Here is a 20187-nt window from a genome sequence, read left to right on the forward strand (position 1 = left end):
CATCTACAAATGTGTTATGCTAATTGATGGTTTCAAATGTGCAGAAACCAAAACCTGTTTTTCCTCTAACGCTTTCAGGGATCATATATCGTTTTTGTAACAAAACCCAAAAAATAACTGCCTTAATAACAAATCCGGGAAGCGGGGTGAGTTCCTGCTGTTAGGAGCAGCTTCTGCCAACCTATCAGTTCGAAAACATTCAAATGTGATCAGATCAATAGGTGCCGCTTCTGTGGGAAGGTAGTGGGACTCCATGCAATCATGCTGGCCACATGACCTTGGAATTATCTATGGACAACCCCAGCTCTTGGGCTTAGAAATGGAGATGAGCACCACCCGCCAGAGTCGAACACAACTAGACTGAATGTCAAGGGAAACTTTTACCTTTATCTTTATCTAATAACAAAATTGAGGATCACTGTGGAAGGAACATGGTATGCATGTTCCATCCTTACGTTTTTATTTTAATGTGTTTTTATTTTGATTGTTATATTTTACTATGCTTTTATTTTAATTGTGTTTTTGTTTTAATGTATTGTTTTGCTTTTATGTCTTGGCATTTGTCCCATATGTAAGCTGCCCCGAATCTCTTCGTGGAGATGGTGGCGGGGTATAAAAATAAAGTTGTTGTTATTGTTGTTGTTGTTATGCAGATAATGAATTCAGTTGTAATTCCACATTAGTCGCGGCTGCAGGAAAAGGTTTGCCATACTGGTTTTCAGTGTGCTCTATAATGTTCCAAGTTGATTAGCTTAGATAGGCCTCTCACATAAATGTAGACTTCTTCAAATCTAGTAACACCAATTTCTAACTTGTGTTTTGTTTTGGTTTTTTTTATCCCAGGATTCCTCTCAAGGGAATTCCATTTTCCAGATCAACATGATCAAATACATCAAGGAAAAATACTCTGAGCTGCAGGTCATCGGTGGCAATGGTAATAGGATTTTTGATGTTTAACTATTTAAATACGTATTTTTCTTTTCTTCAGATTATTGGGTTGTCAGCATGTTTTGATGCACTGTGCTAAATCTCTCCTTTCATCTTCCAAATCTTATTAGACTGCAAATGGAAAAGGTCTCTTATGATGTTGTACGCCTTGAACTTCTATTAGTCCTAGCCAACCTAAGCTGACAGTGAAATGTGTTGAAGTTGAGTTCCATCAAACTCTGGAAGACTCCAAGTTCCCCATCCCTGAATTGAATAGTCAGGAGTTTGCTTCATACCTAAATTATATTAAGGCCAAAACTTAGAGGAATGAATATTTAGCAGATTATTTAATTTTTACAGTGTATCCCAGCTCATATCATGAAGATTTTGCCTGTTGGAACCTGGATTTAAATAACAGCTCAGCGGTAGACTTGCTGAGTGACTTATCTGCCATCTTCATCTCCTCATGCGTAAATAATTAGGCTCTGTTGCAGCAAGTTGATCATGAATGAGAGTGGAAAATAATGTTATTTCCTAGAGCTTTAGGGATCTAAATTTTAAACAAGCATACACATATATACATGTTTGTGTGTGTTAAAATAAACTTTAATTAAGGTGGCAATATCTGACAGTAAGTTTTATTTAAAACCATATTTTTTCCAAAGTTATAAAATGTGAAGCAACTCTACATTAATGAATGCAACCATGTTCCAAACATGCTAGGAAACCATGAATAATAAAAAGTGGAGCCCTGCAGAATCGACATCAAATGTTGCAAGTCTTAATTTATTTAACGTTGTGTTTGAATTAAGCACTTAAGGTTTTTTTTCTGAGACTCTGTATGCCTCTACACTGCAGTTTGATACTATTTTAACTGTCATAGCTCAGTGCTGTGGAACCTGAGGAGTTGTAGTGTGGTGTGAAACACCAGCACTATTTAGCAGAGAAATCTAAAAACTCTAAATGCTGATCCAATAGCATTGAGCTATAGCAGTTAAATTTGGTGTCAAACTACATTGATCAACTGTATAGATCAGGCATGGGCAAACTTCAGCCCTCTGGGTGTTAGGAATTGTGTGAGTTGAAGTCCAGAACACCTGAAGGGCCGAATTTTTCCCGGGCCTGGTATAGATGCACCCCATGTTGACTTCTCCTAAAGTCAGAGCACAAGTTTTGTGCAAAGTTGTTTCCATTATGTTGTCGAAGGTTTTCATGGCCAGGATCACTGGGTTACTGTGAGTTTTCTGGGCTGTATGACCATGTTCCAGAAGCATTATCTCCTGACGTTTTGCCCACAGGTATCCTCAGAGGTTGTGAGGTCTGTTGAAAACTAGGCAAGTGGGGTTTATATATCTGTAGAATGTCCAGGGTGGGAGAAAGAACTCTTGTCTGCTGGAGGCAAGTGTGAGTGTTGCAATTGGCCACCTTGATTAGCATTGAATAGCCTTGCAGCTTCAAAGCCTGGCTGCTTTCTGCTTGGGGGAATCCTTTGTTGGGAGGTGTTAGCTGGCCTGATTGTTTACTGTCTGGAATTCCCCTGTTTTTTTAGTGTTCCTCTTTATTTACTGTCCTGATTTTAGATTTAGATAGCCCGATTTCTTAATTTTCATTGTTTCCTCCTTTCTGTTGAAATTGCCCACATGCTTGTGAATTTCAATGGCTTCTCTGTATAGTCCGACATGGTGGTTGTTAGAGTGGTCCAACATTTTTCTAAGATGCTGCGTCCAGGTTGGTTCATCAGGTGCTCTGCAATGGCTGACTTCTCTGACTTCACTTGCCTAGTTTCCAACAGACCTCCCAACCTCTGAGGATGCCTGTCATACATGTGGGTGAAACACCATGAGAGAATGCTTCTGGAACATGGCCATACAGTCTAGAAAACCTCACAGAAACCCATTGTTTCCAGTGGTTTGAAAAAAATGATCTTTTGTTAGAAGCTGATGAAGGCCAAGTTCCTTTGTGTTTCTCTAATTTTCAAAATATTTCCCATTACTTCTAGTGGTGACAGCAGCCCAGGCGAAGAACCTGATTGACGCTGGGGCTGATGCCCTGAGAGTCGGGATGGGCAGCGGCTCCATCTGCATTACCCAAGAAGGTAAAGTATCAACCCAGATTTCCCAATTCTTGTCTTCATGAGTTTGATCTTACTCTGCAGAGATACATAAGCATTATAAGATATTGGGGTTTAGATTCTGTCTTCTGAGTCATTTTGATACTTCTACCATTGTTTTGCGATGCCGACAATATAATGGCTGCAAATTTTCTGCTGCACAGACAGAGGAACCTGGCTCTGGGTATCCAGAGGTTTACTTGTACAGGTTGAGCCTTCCTTATCTGGAATTTTGAAATTCTCCAAGTTGACCACATGACTAGTTGAGTGGTAGTGATGCTGATGCTTTCTGATGGTTTGTCTTATCCACATAATTATTAAAATATTGTGTACAAAATTACCTCCAGAAGATATATGTGAAACTTGAGTCTAATCGCCAAGAGATCTAAGTATTCTGAAATCTTGAAACACTTTTGATCCGAGGCATTTTTGGATATGGGATACTCAACCTGTCTATTAAGCCAACAGAGAAGTGCATTAGGTGGTCAGACCAGGGCCAGGCTGTGCTAGAGAGGGTCATTGGGTTCATCCTCTTTTGCAATGAGAGGAGCGTGTCCTGGCTGCTCAAACACCAGCTTGTATGCTGGGGTTGCATCACCGTTCGGGGTGCCCTCTGGTTCCTGCAGCTTCTTTCTTATCTCTAAACTGTGTGTGTTTTTTGTCTTGTTTAGCTGCTCCAACGATCCCTCCAGACCTAAAGTCCCACAGCCCCAAATGCCCTTCCACAGTCACTGGCACGTATAGTAAGTCATTGGGCCTTTCCCCCACCACCACCCTTAATTATGTGTCTTGGAGCAAGGCTCTGATTGGCTGCCCACTTGCCCCCTTCCTGCCCCTGCTTGTTTGAGAGTAATCTAGTTGTAGATGCACTTGGGGTTTTGTGGCTTTGGATACTGGTTGTTGAAGCTGAAAAGTATTCTGAACCTCCTTTTTTTTCTAAAGCAGGGTTCTAAGATTATCATTTTGAAAATACTAGTTGGGTGTGATGTCTCACTCTCTCTTTCTAAATCTTAAACTTGCATTTAAAGTGATTAAATGGCCATTATGGGCAAAGGGGACAACATTAGCTGTACTTTCAATCAGGCATGGGCAAACTTCAGCCTTCCAGGTGTTTTGGACTTCAGTTCTCACAATTCGGCTGTTAGGAATTGTGACAGCTGAAGTCCAAAACACCTGGAGGGCTGAAGTTTGCCCATGCTTGCTTTAGAGAATGCTGTGAAACTGCATTCAGAAGATAAATTAGTTGAAATCTTTCATTCTATTATAAATGCAGTTGTAGCACCACCTTGATTATGGATTTTTATTTTATTAGCGTATTTTTTCAGTCAGGATGTTTACAGATTGATTCAGCTGAACGAACAAATAAGCTATCACTTCTTTGGATTCAAACTACAGAACAAAAGATGATCCAACTAAAGATTAGGAAGAACTTTTTGATTGTAAGATCTGTTTGACAGTCAAAGTCTCCTTCTCTGTAGATTTTGTAACATATGCTGGATGATCATCTGCCAGGAGTGCTTTGATTGTGTCTTTCTGCATGGCAGAATGGGATTGGACTGGATGACCATTTGGGGTCCCTTCCAACTCTTATGATTTTACTTTCTTTTTATTTTAAGGTTAACATGACAACTATGACCAGTCCTGGTATAATATTAACTTAGATGGAGTGAGTCTGTTCCCAAATTGGTCACTGATCAAGTGCAAAAACAGAAAACATTCATCTATACTTTGACCCTTGGTGCGTCTCATTTTGTATAAGGCCACTCTTCTACTTTCTTTTTTTAACTTGCACTCCTCCACAGTTATCTGGAATTTTTTAAAAAATTGTCCTCCCTTATAATCCCTTATAGTCTCATATCAAATAATCTATCCATTATGTGCTGGTCATTAGCAAATTATCCAGAATTTTAGGGTTCTTTGATACGAACTGTTTGCCTTTCTCTTACTGATGTGGCTTTCCTGTGATCATAGTGTTCCAGGGATTGTTGTTACTGTCAACTGCCATCAGGTTATTTTTTATTTATGACAACTCTATGAATGACAGACCCCCCAAGTCAGTTTATCCCCAACAGTCCTACTCAAATCTTGCAGATTCGAGGCTGAGGCTTCCCTGGTTGAATCTATTAATCTGGAATGTGGTCTTTCTTTTTTCTAACTACCCACAATCTTGCCTGGCATTATTGGTCTTTTCTAGTGAGTCATGTCTTCTCATGACATGTCCAAAGTATGCTTTTAGGGGATATCGTTCCGACTTGATTTGCTCTAGGATCCATTCATTTGTCTTTGTAGGTGGCCAAAGTCTCTGTAGAATTCAAATGAGATACATAATCTTCTTCCTAACCAGCTTTCTAGCCCCCCTGATGGCACAGCAGATTAAACTGCTGAGCTGCTAAACTTGCTGACGAAAAGGTCAGCTGTTTGAATCCAGGAAGCGGGGTGAGCTCCTGCTGTTAGACCCAGCTTCTATCCACCTAGCAGTTCGATAACACACAAATGTGAATAGCTCAATAGGTACCGCTTCTGTGGAAAAGTAACAGCACTCCATGCACTCATGCTGGTCACATGACCTTGGAGGTATCTATGGACAATGCTGGCTCTTCGGCTTAGAAATGGAGATGAGCACCACCTCCCAGAGTCAGGCGTGGCTAGACTTAATGTCAGGTGAAACCTTTACCTTTACCTTACTAGCTTTCTTCGTTATCCAGCTTTCACAGGCATACATAGAAATGAGAAATACAATGTTTCTAAATGTTCAATTACAAACATACCTTATTACTTTCTTCCTCGATTTTCTTCCATAATTCACTCCCAAGTGTTTAACAAGGTGCCATCCTTCGTCTAATTTTCGCTACTTCTTCCAATTAGTCTAATCCTGCATTATGTATTATATGTCAGGTGTACACATTAAACAGATAGGATGGTAAAATTCAGCCTTGCCTGACACCCCCCCCCCTTTTTTCCCCCCTCCCAGTTAGAAACTATTCTGTTTCTTTATATTCTTGTCCTGATTTGCAGAGAATACTTAACAGAAAACGATGGATACTGTATTTGGAATTTTTCTCGCCTGCAAACATGTCAAATCCTCATTGTTAAAAATCTTAGTCATATTGTAAACTCTGAAATGAGTAAAAACATTTGGACCACATTTGTAACAAATGGCGCATTCACACAACATAAGCATCTGTCTTTCTATTGTCTTAAGAGCAAGAATGAGAAATCTAAAAACCTGTGAACTTATTTATTGACCAATGCAAAAACAATAGCTCAGTAGCAGAATTTGTATATCTTTACTTCATTTATTGTCCTGATATTTTCTGTTGAAAGATCTTAGAAAAGTGGGTGAGAAAGTCTGTTTACCTGAGATTTTGAGAACGTCCACTAAACAAGGTTAGCTACAACAGTAGTTTGTCTCAAGTAAGACAATTTTTTAATCCATAGATATTAAGAATGATGTGTGTATATTCTTTTATGGGAGATTGTAGCTTTAGGACAATAATGAGTTGTGCAATGCAAGACTAGATTTGCCTATTTTGCCTCTCTTATTTTCTTCCAAAATGCCAAGAATTATTACCATGGGTTGTTGTGAGTTTTCCAGGCTGCATGGCCATGTTCCGGAAGCATTGTCTCCTGACGTTTCACACACATCTATGGCAGGCATCTATAAGCATGTGAACAACTTCAACAGAAAGGAGGGAATCATTAAAATGAACAAAATATGGCTACCAGGGGAATTCCAGACAAAAATCAATCAGGGCCAGCTAACATCTCCCAACAAGATTCCCCCAGGCAGGAAGCAGCCAGGATTTGAAGCTGCAAGACCATTCAATTCTAACCAAGGTGGCCAATGTTTATACTCGCCTCCAACAGACAAGAGTTGTTGCTCTCATCCTGGACATTGCACATATATATAAACCTCACTTGCCTAGTTTCCAACAGACCTCACAACCTCTGAGGATGCCTGCCATAGATGTGGGCAAAATGTCAGGAGAGAATGCTTCTGGAATATGGGCATATAGCTCGGAAAACTTACAACAACCCAGTGATTCTGGCCATGAATGCTTTTGACAGCACAGTTATTACCATACCCAAACCCTGCTTTGGAAGCCATTGCCACCTGTGTGAGTTGCGGTGCTGAAAAGTGAGATAGTAGGATTGTGTTTCACTCTTTGATACAACAGGCTGATTCTTCAAGGGTTAGTTTCATTGTACCATTGTGTACATTATGTTGCAAAGCTTGTTTATCAAACATGACCTAATTTCTATTTGCAAGGGGTGCATGCAAACACATTTGGCTCCAAAGGCTTGGTGCTCTTTATGTAGAAAATCTGTTTTTAATGCTTAGCTGTTTTGATGTTGCCTTAGCATAAATAAGACCATCTCTTTAATACTAACCATGTTTCATTTTGCTGGTAGCATTCCAAATGGCCAAATTGAATGCAGCTGATTTCAGTGTGGCCAATTTGAATTAGAGTTTGGTGGAATTTCATGGCCCAGTTTGAGTTCCAGTTCAATGCAGTTGATTTCAGTGGCATCCAAAACTAACATTCCTTAGCCTAGAATACACAAAATTCCTTCTGTGGAGCAGCTTTAGAAACTGGAAAGAAGAAATGACAGAGGAGCTTTTGTAAAAGTAGTTTCTATTCAGACTCGTTCTCTTGGATTAGCTTTGGCAGTGCAGTCTGAAACCCTGCATTCAACAGGAACTGCACACTTTGTGACTAATTTTGCATGGTTATGATCTCATGTGATGCCTTGTACTAACTAACTGTGGTGGAGAAGGGTTTCTCAGTAAAGAGGAAATCTGTTGAGCCAGGTCACTTGTGGTAGAGTTTTTTCTGCATGACCACCAGCTGTACAGTGTGTACACTTCCAGGCTCTACATCCGGTATGGGCAAACGCAGGCAGATGCGACCCCTTGGGCTCTTTTCTCAGGCCCTCCCCTCTCTTAACATCCTATCCTTCCTTCCCTCTCTCTTTCCTTACTCCTTCCCTTTCACCCTTTCATCCTTCCTTCTCCCTCTTTCTCCTTCCTTCCGTTTTGTCTTTCCTCCTTCCCTCCCTCTTTCTCCTTCCTTTCCATCCCTTCATCCTTCTTTCCCTCCCTCCCTTTTGTCTTTCCTTCCTTCTCTTTCCTTCCTCCTTACCTCCCTCCCTTCTCTCCCTCTTTCTCCTTCCATCCTCCCACCCTTTTGTCCTTCTCTCTCTCTCTCCTTCCTTCCTTCCCTTTTGTCTTTCATTCCTTTATCCTTGCCTTCCTTCCATCCTTTCCTTCCTTTCATCCTTTCTTCCCTTTTGTCTTTTCTTCCTTTCCTCTTTCCTCTCTCCTTCCCTCTCCCTCTTTCTCCTTTCATCCTTCCCTTCCTCTCTTTTGTCCTTCCTTCTCTCTTTCCTCCTTCCCTCCCTCTTTTTCCTTCCCTTCCAACTCTTTATCCTTCCCTCCCTTTTGTCTTTCCTTCCTTTTCTTTCCTTCCTCCTTACCTCCCTCCCTTCTCTCCCTCTTTCTCCTTCCATCCTTACACCCTTCTGTCCTTCCCTCTCTCCTTCCTTCCTTCCTTCCTTCCTTCCTTCCTTCCTTCCTTCCTTTTGTCTTTCATTCCTTCTCTCTTTCCTTTATCCTTGCCTTCCTTCCATCCTTCTCTTCCTTTCATCCTTCCTTCCCTTTTGTCTTTCCTTCCTTCCCTCTTTCCTCCCTCCCTTTCTCCCTCTTTCTTTCTCCTTCTATCCTTCCCTTCCTCCCTTTCATCCTTCCCTCTTTCCTCCCTCCCTTTCTCCCTCTTTCTCTCTTTCTCCTTCTATCCTTCCTTTCCTCCCTTTCATCCTACCTTCCTTCTCTCTTTCCTTCCTCCTACCCTTCCTTCCTTCCATCACTGGGAAGCCAGTCCTCCTAGCAGGAAGTACCAGCATGCAGCCCCCAAGTTAGAAAGTTTGCCCATGCCTGCTCTACACCCACAAGACTGGAAACAACTCAGAAATCTAGGACAGATTATTGATGCTAAATTCTACATACAAATGAGCCCCTTATTGACATGTGGAAATGTTCCTTTATGACTTCTGGATCTTATCTTGAAATTAAAAAACTCTGAGATGGTGGATCTTGCTTCAATCACCCTTTGTGTTATGAGTTAGACAGCTTCCTGTCTGGACAACTGTGGTGGCATACAGGGCTGCACCCTCTCACGCAAGACCTTGGAAGACATCACACTCCCATTGCAAAACTCTGTCACTCCTTTCCACCTACTTCTAAGGAGGCTGTTCAGGTCCTGAACCGGTGCTTGGCTGCTGTGTCGGACTGGATGAGGGTGAACAAATTGAAGTTGAATCCAGACAAGACAGAGGCACTCCTGGTCAGTCGAAAGGCCGAACGGGGCATAGGGTTACAGCCTGTGTTGGACGGGGTTACACTCCCCCTGAAGACGCAGGTTCGCAGCTTGGGTGTGACCCTGGATTCATCGCTGAGCCTGGAGCCTCAGGTCTCAGCGGTGGCCAGGGGAGCATTTGCACAGCTTCGGCTCGTGCGCCAGCTGCGCCCGTACCTCGGGAAGTCGGACTTGGCCACGGTAGTCCACGCTCTGGTCACATCCCGCATAGATTACTGCAACACGCTCTACGTGGGGCTGCCCTTGAAGACTGCCCGGAAGCTCCAGATGGTCCAGCGCTCGGCAGCCAGGTTGCTAACAGGAGCAGCTCTCAGGGAGCATACCACTCCTCTGTTGAGCCAGCTCCACTGGCTGCCAATTCCCTACCGGGCACAATTCAAGGTGCTGGCATTAGCCTACAAAGCCCTAAACGGTTCCGGCCCCACCTACCTCTCCGAACGCATCTCCTCCTATGAACCGACACGGACATTAAGATCGTCCGGGGAGGCCCTGCTCTCGGTTCCGCCTGCGTCACAGGCACGGTTGGCGGGAACGAGAGACAGGGCCTTCTCGGTGGTGGCCCCTCGGTTATGGAATGCCCTACCAAGCGACATCAGACAGGCCCCTTCGTTGCTGGCATTTAGGAAGAAGCTCAAGACCTGGCTTTTTGAGCAAGCGTTTGGCTAATCAGCGCAATTGTACACAGAATGACGGTAAACTGAACATAGGAACGGTATAAGGATATGAGACTGGATCTTGGTTGCGATCGAGGCATTGTATGAATGGTTGTGTGTTTGTTATTGGGTATGCTGTGTTTTAATTGTTATTGTTGTGGTAATTAATATTGTGTAAACCGCATTGAGTCACCTATTATAGGTTGAGAAACGCGGTATAGAAATAAAGCAAATAAATAAATAAATAAATAAATAAAACACACGCACAACCCATATTTACTCAAGTCTAATGTGGAGCTCACAGTGGGTTAAACCCCTGTGCCAGCAGGACTGAAGATTGACAGGTCACAGGTTCGAATCGGGGCGAATATGGATGAGCTCCCTCTGTCAGCTCCAGCTCCTCATGCTGGGATATGAGAGAAGCCTCCCACAAGGATGGTAAAACATCAGAACATCCGGGCGTCCCTTGGGCAGCCTCCTTGCAGACGGCCAATTCTCTCACACCGGAAGTGACTTGCAGTTTCTCAAGTCACTCCTGACCCGACAAAAAAAAGTCTAATATTCCATTTAATGGGATGTACACCTCAATTTTCAAAACCCTGAAACCAAAAAAATGTTTGCTGAATTTAATGCGGAGCAGCAAAAAGTGTGTTTATTGTAATTTGGCCAAAAAACGTGTGCATTACTGTTGCTGCCTGATTACAATTTCTTCTTCAAAAGCAAAAATGTGAGAGCACCAAAGCTTCCAACAATTGAAAGGAAAACCTTGCAATATATTTATGCTGTAGGATGAATCCTCTTTAATTGCTTTAATTCAGTGCTATGAATTTACAAGGTCTTGAGCCTTCTCTGCCAAAGAAGGCTGATGCCTCACCAAACTACAAATCCCAGGATTGCATAGCATTGAACCATAGACATTAAATTAGAGATGATATCCTTCAAATGGGAGGTCCAGATGTAGCTCCTGAAGCACCTTCCCTTTTTGCTTTGGCTCCACACTAAGATTACTGTATGATGCAAATTGAATGCACACCCCAATTTTGGCAAGATCATTTAGGCAAAAAAGATGAACATTAGATTCAAATAAATACAGTATATTATGTTCCTGCCTACTAGTGGCTGTAGGGGCATTTGTACAATGGGTTGCTGTGAGTTTCTGGGCTGTATGGCCTTGTTCTGGAAGCATTCTCTCCTGACGTTTTGCCTACATCTATGGCAGGCATCCTCAGAAGTTGTGACGTCTGTTGGAAACTAGGCAATTGAGCTTTATATATCTGTGAAATGTCCAGGGTGGAAGAAAAAAACTCTTGTCTGTTTGAGGCAAGTGTGTATGTTACAATTGGCCACCTTGATTAGCGTTTAATGGCCTTGCAGCTTCAAAGCTTGGCTGCTTCATGTCTGGGGGAATGCGTTAGCTGGTTGTTGGGAAGTGTTAACTAGCCCTGATTGTTTCCTGTCTGAAGTTCCCGGTTCTTGAGTGTGGGCAAAATGTCAGGAGAGAATGCTTCTGGAACATGGCTATACAGCCTGAAAAACTCACAGCAACCCAGTGATTCCAGCCATGAAATCCTTTGACAACACGTTTGTTTTGGTTTATGGTTGACGAGGCAATAAAAACTGCTCCGACACAGTAGTAAAACAATAAACCCATTAGCATTTATTTACAGACTATATACGTAGCAGAGTTGCATTGCGGTCTGCTCACAGCAAACGACAACTTCAGTAATGGCGTGTAGCCTCCTTCTGCATACACAGTAGAGCACGCCTACTTCACATTCCATACAAGCCATTATATGTCACACACAGGAAACGGAAACTAATACACTTAACACTATGTCTGCTGAACATTATTTCATACCCATGCTTACAACATTAAATCACATTTTGGAAATCTACATAACCCAAAATACAGAAACTGACAAGTTGTACAACGTTTTATGCCTAGAAAGAGCCATTTTTTTCCAAATGGAAATGTTTGTCCATTTTTTTTTTAAAAAAAAAGGTCTTTCCTGGCCTTAAATGTTCCACTGATCATCAAAATATTGCAAAAATGCCACCATGATTCCTAGAGGGCATTTAAGAGGAATTAAAAATGTTTTTGTCTTCCTAGAGGGCCGTAAAACAGTCCTTGGGGCTATGCTTAGCCTATATATGTGTTAAGTAGTGTAGCTGAAAGATGACTTTCCCATCCTGAAAGGTCGTGCCTTGAAGCAGGAGAAGGTCCTCTTCCTTATGAGGCCTGCTTTGATCGAGACACTGACTGCTTCCCCTTCTTCTCTTTCTCTGTGGTTCAGTTTTAGCGTGTGGGAGACCTCAGGCCACTGCTGTCTACAAGGTGTCGGAATATGCTCGGAGGTTTGGCGTGCCGGTGATTGCAGACGGTGGCATCCAAACGGTTGGACACATTGCGAAAGCTCTTGCGCTTGGCGCTTCCACAGGTGAGGAGGGAGTTGTGCATAATTTGCTTCTGGTTGGCAACAGCATAGAGAAAGCACTGAGGATTGCTGCTAAAGGGAAATACTGGTGTTACACCCAACAAGTTTAATTCTGTTGTAATTGTTACATGCTGTAGATTTTAAATTGCATTGGGGGTTTTTTTAATGTTGTGAGCAGATTTGGGCTTCAATTAAGAGGAAAAACTGGAATAATAACACAGCTCAAGAAAAGAAAAAAATTCTTGTTGTCTTGGTTTTTACTTCTGTTCCTGGAGTTATTTGGAGTGCTGATTTAGAAAATTGCATTGGATAGAATGCATCAGCTCTAGTTTCTTAGATATGGTTGTCATGGTTTTCTGTGGGTGAGCAGATATGGCATATGTTCTGTATCTCAAAAAGGAGGTGCCATTTTTTGGAGTCAGCAGGTCAGATATTACCTAGAAACAAATAATACACCTCTATACACCTTGGGACAAGTTCATATAAGCCTTTCCAATTTAACTTGCTTTACCTCTTGCTCTGCATAATCTGTGACTGCCTAAATTTTTTTCCACATTCAGTATGTTCCCTTGTGTAAATGCCTGTAGATTACTCCATGATTCTTTGGGTGATTTGTGATGATATAAGGCAGTGGTTCTCAACCTGGGGTCCCCAGATGTTTATGGCCTACAACTCCCAGAAATCCTAGCCAGTTTACCAGATGTTAGGATTTCTGGAAGTTGAAGGCCAAAAACATCTGGGGACCCCAGGTTGAGAACCATTGATATAAGGATTATCCTATATAAATTTCTTAAAGGTCCATAAATCTTAACCCAGTGGTTCTCAACCTTGTGTGTCCCCAGGTGTTTTGGCCTACAACTTCCAGAAATCCCAGCCAGTTTACCAGCTGTTAGGATTTCTAGGAGTTGAAGGCCAAAACATCTGGGGAACCAGTATGTTAACCAACATTGGGAGGAGGAGCAAAGTCCTGGTCAAGTGGGTTGCTGAGAGTTTTCTGGGCTGTATGGCCATGTTCCAGAATCATTCTCTCCTGATGTTTCGCCCACATCTATGGTAGGCATCCTCAGAGGTCGTGAGGGCTGTTGGAAACTAGGCAAATGAAGTTTATATATCTGTGGAATCATGTCCAGGATGGGAGAAAGAACTCTTGTCTGTTGGAGGCAAGTATGAATGTTACAGCTGACCACCTTTATTAGCATTTAATGGCCTGGCAGCTTCAAAGCCTGGCTGCTTACTGGCTAGGAGTATCCTTTGTTGGGAAGTGATTAGCTGGCCCTGATTGAATCTTGTCTGGAATTCCTTTGTTTTTTTAGTGTTGCCCTTTATTCAATGTCCTGATTTTAGAGTTTTTTTTAATACCGGTAGCCAGATTTTGTTCATTTTGATGGTTTCCTCCTTTCGGTTGAAATTGTCCACATGTTTGTGGATTTCAGTGGTTTCTCTATGTATTCTGACATGGTGGTTGTCAGACTACACAGAGGAAACATTGAAATGGTCCAACATTTCTGTGTTCTCAAATAATATGCTGTGCTCAGGTTGGTTCATCAGGTGCTCTGCTATGGCTGATTTCTCAGCTTGAATTAGTCTGCAATGCCTTTCATGTTGTTTGAGTTGTATCCCGGCAATGCTGCGTTTGGTGGTCCCTATGTAGACTTGTCCACAGCTGCATGGTATACGATAGACTCTTGCAGAGGTGAGAGAATCCCTCTTCTCCTTTGCTCAATGTAACATTTGTTGGATTTTCTTAATGGGTCTGAAGAGCATTTGTATGTTGTGCTTCTTCATAAGCTTTCCTATGCGCTCAGTGGTTCCCTTGATGTGTAGCAAGAACACTTTTCCTCGGGTGGATCTTTGTCTTTTACTCTAGTGGCTTGTTCTCAGTCTAATGTCTGTGGTGGAGTCTCCATTGGCCTGTAAAGCCCAGTTTAGGTGTTCCAAGTATTAGTAGCAGCCCTTTTTGCCAGGTTTTGAAAGGTTAATGAAAAAAAATTATTTGGGAGTTCTTGTCAGGTGATTTCCCTGATTGTAGTGTAAAATTGCAGCACAAAATTAACATACAGTCAGATTTCATGCTTGAGACTTCAGTAACCAACCCTGCTTCTGTAAAAGAAGGTAAAGCCATATAGTTGATTGGGGGGGGGGGGGGAGTAAATGGCAAACTTATTTCTAGCCTACAGAAATCAGTGATAGGATGGACCAATGCGAGGGGGACATCAGATTTTAAAAACCTGGTGTTTTTGAAATCTTCTATTTCCATTTGATCTCTCATGCCATTGCTTTTGATTCTTTGTTGATTCTAGTGATGATGGGCTCCCTTTTGGCTGCCACCACCGAAGCCCCAGGGGAATATTTCTTCTCCGATGGGATCAGGCTGAAGAAATACCGGGGCATGGGATCCCTTGATGCCATGGACAAGAACCTGGGCAGCCAGAATAGATACTTCAGGTACAAGGAATGTTTGAGGATTTCACACTGAATTAATTGCACATCCAAAATAATGAATGGGCCCTTCCAACACATAACACTATGTATCAAAATTTGGGGGGGGAAATCTGTTCCTGGTGTGACAGTGTTATTTCCTGTTTGATTGTGTGGTGTTTACATTGAAAGTAGTTGTTATATTCCATAAACTTTGTTTTTGTGGCTGCCACAAACTGTTGAATTGGTTGAGACTCTATGAGATATTCATTGAAAAACTACCACAAAAGGTGCAGCAGGATGTCCCACAAAAACAATTTTTTTGCAGTTTAATAAACTTTTTCCATGTTTTTATGTTAGGACCATGACATTTATAACCATTATAATTATAACTTATAAATAATAATAATAATAATTTTTATTTATACCCCGCCACCATCTCCCCCAATGGGGACTCGGGGCGACTTACATGAGGCCAAGCCCAAACAACATATTACAGCAAAATAAAACCAAAACACATGCAACAAGCAACAACATCATAATTACATAAAAACATATGAAAACATTAACAATAAAATTACATTAAAAAACCATCACAATGACAGTGGGCGGGCCACATGTGCAGGATAAAATGTTGAAAAAAAACTTTTATGGGATTTCTTTTCTCCTGGAATGTAATTATACCAAATCTGAATAAATGTCAGAAAGAAATACTGTATATACTCGAGTATAAGCCAACCTGAATATAAGCCAAGGGACCTAATTTTACCCACAAAAAACTGGGAAATCTTATTGACTCATGTATAAGACAAGGGTGGGAAATGCACCAACTACTGGTACATTTCAAAATAAAAATAGATACCAATAAAATTCCATTAATTGAGGCATCAGTAGCTTAAATGCTTTTGAATATTTACATAAAATTGTAATTTAAGATAAAACTGTCCAACTCTGATTAAACCATTATTCTATCCCCCTTCATTGTAAATGTGCTTACATATCCTTCCAATAATAATAGAGTAAAAAATACATGTAATAAAAATAATGATAATAGAGTAAAATAATGGAAATGTAAAAACGGTAATAATAGAGTTAAATAATAAATGTAATAATAACAACAATAATAAAGTAAAATAATAAATGTAATAATAATCTAAAAGAGTAAAATTATAAATATAATAATAATAAATAGGGTCAAATAATACATGTAATAATAATAATAGAGTAAAATAATAAATATAATAGTAACAATGATAGAGTAAAATAATACATGTACTGATAATAATAATGACAACAACTGAGTAAAATAATAAATAACTTTGACTCGAGTATAAGCCGAGGGGGGTTTTTTCAGACTAAAGAAAGGCTGAAAAACCTGGCTTACACTCAAGTATTTAAGGTACTTTCTATTTAGGGCCAGTATTTGATGTGTAGGTGGGGGAGGAGGGCCTACAATGTGCTTCTTTATGTCTCTGGCATTTCTTAAAAGTGAAAGTTTCTAATCTATGTTAAAATTGTTGTGGGACTGAGCAGCTTGAATTCTGCGGTTCTCACGGGCTTTTCCTCTCTCCAATTCTCAGTGAGACAGATAAAATTAAAGTGGCACAGGGCGTCTCCGGTGCGGTGCAGGACAAGGGCTCCATCCATAAATTTGTGCCATACCTGATTGCTGGCATCCAGCACTCCTGCCAGGATATTGGAGCAAAGAGTCTAACGCAAGTCAGGTAAGAGCCCGAAGTATTTGGTAGGATGTAAATATTTGAAAAGATGTCACATTGAGGAGGAGGCAAGCTTGTTTTCTGTAGCTCCAGAGAGTTAAGGACACGGAACAAATTGCAGGAAGAGATATTCCAGCTAAACATTAGAAAGAATGTCCCGGTGGTCAGAGCTGTTCGACAGTGGAATATACTGCTTTGGAGTCTTCTTTTCTAGGGGTTATAAGCAGAGGCTGGATGGCCATCTACCAGGGGTGCTTTGTCATTTCCTGCATGGCAGAATAGGGTTGGACTAGATGCCCCTTGGGGTCTCTTCCAACCCTTTGGTTCTACGAGTCATACCTGGGCAACTGCATGCAGCAATCGTATGAATGTGATGAAACAGAACAGTGTTGTTTCTGATGTCATTAGGGAGCTATACTTGCTCCTTTGAGGATCTATCTCAGGTATGGGTAAACTTTGACCCTCCAGGTGTTTTGGACTTCAGCTCCCACAATTCCTAACAGCCTACCAGCTGTTAGGAATTGTGGGAGTTGAAGTCAAAACACCTGGAGGGCCCAAGTTTGCCCATGCCTAGTCTATCTGGCCTGTGGTGTTTGTCCAATGATGTTACAAATGTGTATATATGTCTCTTATCTTCAGGGCCATGATGTATTCTGGAGAGCTGAAATTTGAAAAGAGGACGATGTCTGCCCAAGTGGAAGGAGGAATTCACGGCCTTCATTCGTATGTTCCCCCCCCCCCCCTCCCTCTATATTTTGCTTCTGGTTTGCTTTATTGTTTTACTTTTATAGCATGAAAAATATCTGGCATTATAAGCACGCTGCAGCCCAAAACCAACCCGTGCCCAATATGAATAGGAATCCTGCAGACTTGTTTCTTTAATGTGCTGGGTGACTTCAGACACAACCAGACAGAGCAGCCCAATGGATCACTTTAATTTTTGGTCTTTCTCAATACTTTTTGAAGCAGGATTAGGTTGCGTTCACTTCCATCCACAAGCAGTAAACCTCTCGCAGCAGAAATGGGAGTTCATCAAAAGTTGCTCAGAAATTGGAAGAACAGAAAAAAAAAACAGGGTTGCTATAAGTTTTCTGGGCTGTATGGCCATGTTCCAGAAACATTCTCTCCTAACGTTTTGCCCACATCTGTGGCAGACATCCTCAGAGGTTGTGAGGTCTGTTGGAAACTAGGCAAGTGAGGTTTATATATCTGTGCAATGTCCAGGGTGGGAGAAAGAACTCTTGTCTGTTTGAGGCAAATGTGAGTGTTGCAATTGGCCACCTTAATTAGCATTTAATGGCCTTGCATTTTCAAAGCCTGGCTGCTTCCACCTGGGGAATCCTTTAATGGGAGGTGTTAGCTGGCCCTGATTGTTTCCTGTCTGGAATTCCCGTGGTTTTTTTTTAGTGTTGCTCTTTATTTACTGCCCTGATTTTAGAGTTTTTTAATACTGGTAGCCAGATTTTGTTCATTTTCATGGTTTCCTCCTTTCTGTTCACATGATTTTATATTTCAGTGGCTTTTCTGTGTAGTGTGACATGGTGGTTGTTAGAGTAGTCCAGCATTTCTATGTTCTCAAATAATATACTGCAGACTAATTCAACCAGAGAAGTCAGCCATAGCAGAGCACCTGATGAACCAACCTGGAATCAGCGCTGTGGGTTAAAGCTGTTGTGGAAGTAGGAGCCTGTGTGTGGAAGTGGGCACCCCAGCCACATACACATTTTCACTTTTATTATGTAGAGATATAGAGATAGAGACTTTAAAAAATAATTGGCACAAACCATTTACCTTCAGTTATATGCCTAATTTCTCTAAAGGTACCGGATCCTGTCTGATCTTGGAATCTTAGGATTTATTTATTTATTTCACAGCAAAAGCATTGCAGACATAAGTATAAAAACTGATAAAAATAGAAAGGAGCACAAACAGCTAAATAATTTTTGACCAAAACCAGGCAACAGTGACCACAACAGTGTCTGTAACTCTAAACAATTCTTCCTCTGTGCATGAGGCAGGGCGTTGTGGACAAGCATACAGGTGCTGAGTTGTTTGTTCTGCTCCACAGTTGCACAAGGCGGAGGATTATTTTAGGTAGTTCCATTTTGCCAGGTTGTCTTTTGATCTACCCACTCCACTTCTGAGTCTGTTCTGGGACTTCCAAGGATCTTAGGATCAGTCCTGGTTAATACTTGGATGAGAAACAGCCAAAGAAAAATCAGCTTCTGTAGGCTGTATTTCAGAGGAAGGAACTGGCAGAACTACCTCTGCGTATTCCCTGCCTAAGAAAACCCTATGAAATGTATGGGGTCGCCATGAGTTGACAGGCAAATTGAAGGCACATATTTATTTATTTCAAACATTTGTACCCCGCACTTCTCATGACTGTTGGGACATGACTGTTGGGTTATTCCACAGTAGATACTTCACAGAAACCGTTTGGAGCTTCTGTAACTGATTGGTCTTCCTTTTCAAGGATAGTGCTAGCAGTCAAGCGAGAAATCGACATTAAGAGCACATTCCAGGGAGGGAAGTTGAACCTTCTTGCAGACACTCGAGATCATATTGGTGACCTTCCGTTGTTCTTGGCTTTCCTCTCCAGATATGAAAAGCGCCTTTTCTGATGAAGGTCCCGTGCTCTGCCTTTGCAGCCGCCCTGCAGTGCCTGTGCTGCCCCGTCATGAACTGCTCCCTTCACAGAAGTGCCATTTCCCCGGCAGGAAGGGGCTCCCTGGAGCTCCCCATGGCTCATCAGCTGCTTTCACGAGGCTGAAGAGGATGCAGAGGAAGAAGTGCTCTCGGCTGAATTAGGCTCTTGAGAGGGGGCCTGTCTGTGCGTGTGTATGTGTGTCAGCGTTCATTTTTTTACAATAAAACCAAAGTGCAAGAGAGTGCGTGCAACTTTTCTAACTGTATCCTGATGCGCTTCCAGCTCATAAATGTAAAAAATTCAACTTTTTTATTTCTCTTCGTAACTTCCAAAGGACAATAAGAGAGTATTTTCACAGCTGTTGGTGGAAACTTTACAGCAGGCGTGGGCGAATTTCAGCCCTCCAGGTGTTTTGGTCTTCAACTCCCACAATTCCTAACAGCTAGTTCATATAGTTCATATTTGTGCCTCATATTCCTTGCTGCATCCCCTATCTTCATTCCATGACTCTCTTTCCCTCCAAACTTATACAATTATAGATAATAATAGATTAAAATCCAGAAAGGCATTAATAGAACCCTGCTTACACAGGGGACTTTCTTCTGGTTCCCTGTCCCCTTCATAAACACCTGAAAAAGGTCCATAGCTCTTCTAAAATACCAAGGGAAAGGGATGGAGGGTTGCACTGAAATAGAATATTTAAACCTCCTTTTCTAGGTTGCCTTGGCTATGTGGAAGAGCCTAACTTGGCTTGGCAGACTCCTTTGGGGCCTAGCATTTGCGCCTCTTCCTTTGCCCTAATTTTTTTTTTTGTCATGTAAGGAGTGACTTGAGAAACTGCCCTAAAATGAGCATGAAACCCATTCTAAGATGCAGGTTGTGGGGGTCAAAAATTCAGA

At 41.7% G+C, this 20187-nt stretch overlaps 1 protein-coding gene across 2 annotated transcripts in view; it reads left to right on the plus strand.

Moving 5' to 3' along the window:
• Positions 1 to 19529, plus strand: part of IMPDH2 (inosine monophosphate dehydrogenase 2) — a 38506-nt gene extending 18977 nt beyond the window's left edge. The window contains exons 8-15 of one of the 2 annotated variants that reach the window (XM_060766487.2): positions 844 to 934; positions 2927 to 3022; positions 3709 to 3780; positions 12362 to 12505; positions 14803 to 14947; positions 16501 to 16644; positions 17278 to 17361; positions 19241 to 19529. In XM_060766487.2, coding sequence (XP_060622470.2) covers positions 844 to 934; positions 2927 to 3022; positions 3709 to 3780; positions 12362 to 12505; positions 14803 to 14947; positions 16501 to 16644; positions 17278 to 17361; positions 19241 to 19262 — 798 coding nt within the window. In that variant the 3' untranslated portion in view covers positions 19263 to 19529. The remainder of the gene's footprint in view (positions 1 to 843; positions 935 to 2926; positions 3023 to 3708; positions 3781 to 12361; positions 12506 to 14802; positions 14948 to 16500; positions 16645 to 17277; positions 17362 to 19240) is intronic. The other variant, XM_060766488.2, reaches the window with a different exon arrangement.
• The last annotated feature ends 658 nt before the right edge of the window (positions 19530 to 20187 follow it).

Source organism: Anolis sagrei, chromosome 2 (assembly GCF_037176765.1).
Source record: "Anolis sagrei isolate rAnoSag1 chromosome 2, rAnoSag1.mat, whole genome shotgun sequence".
Taxonomy (NCBI): domain Eukaryota; kingdom Metazoa; phylum Chordata; class Lepidosauria; order Squamata; family Dactyloidae; genus Anolis; species Anolis sagrei.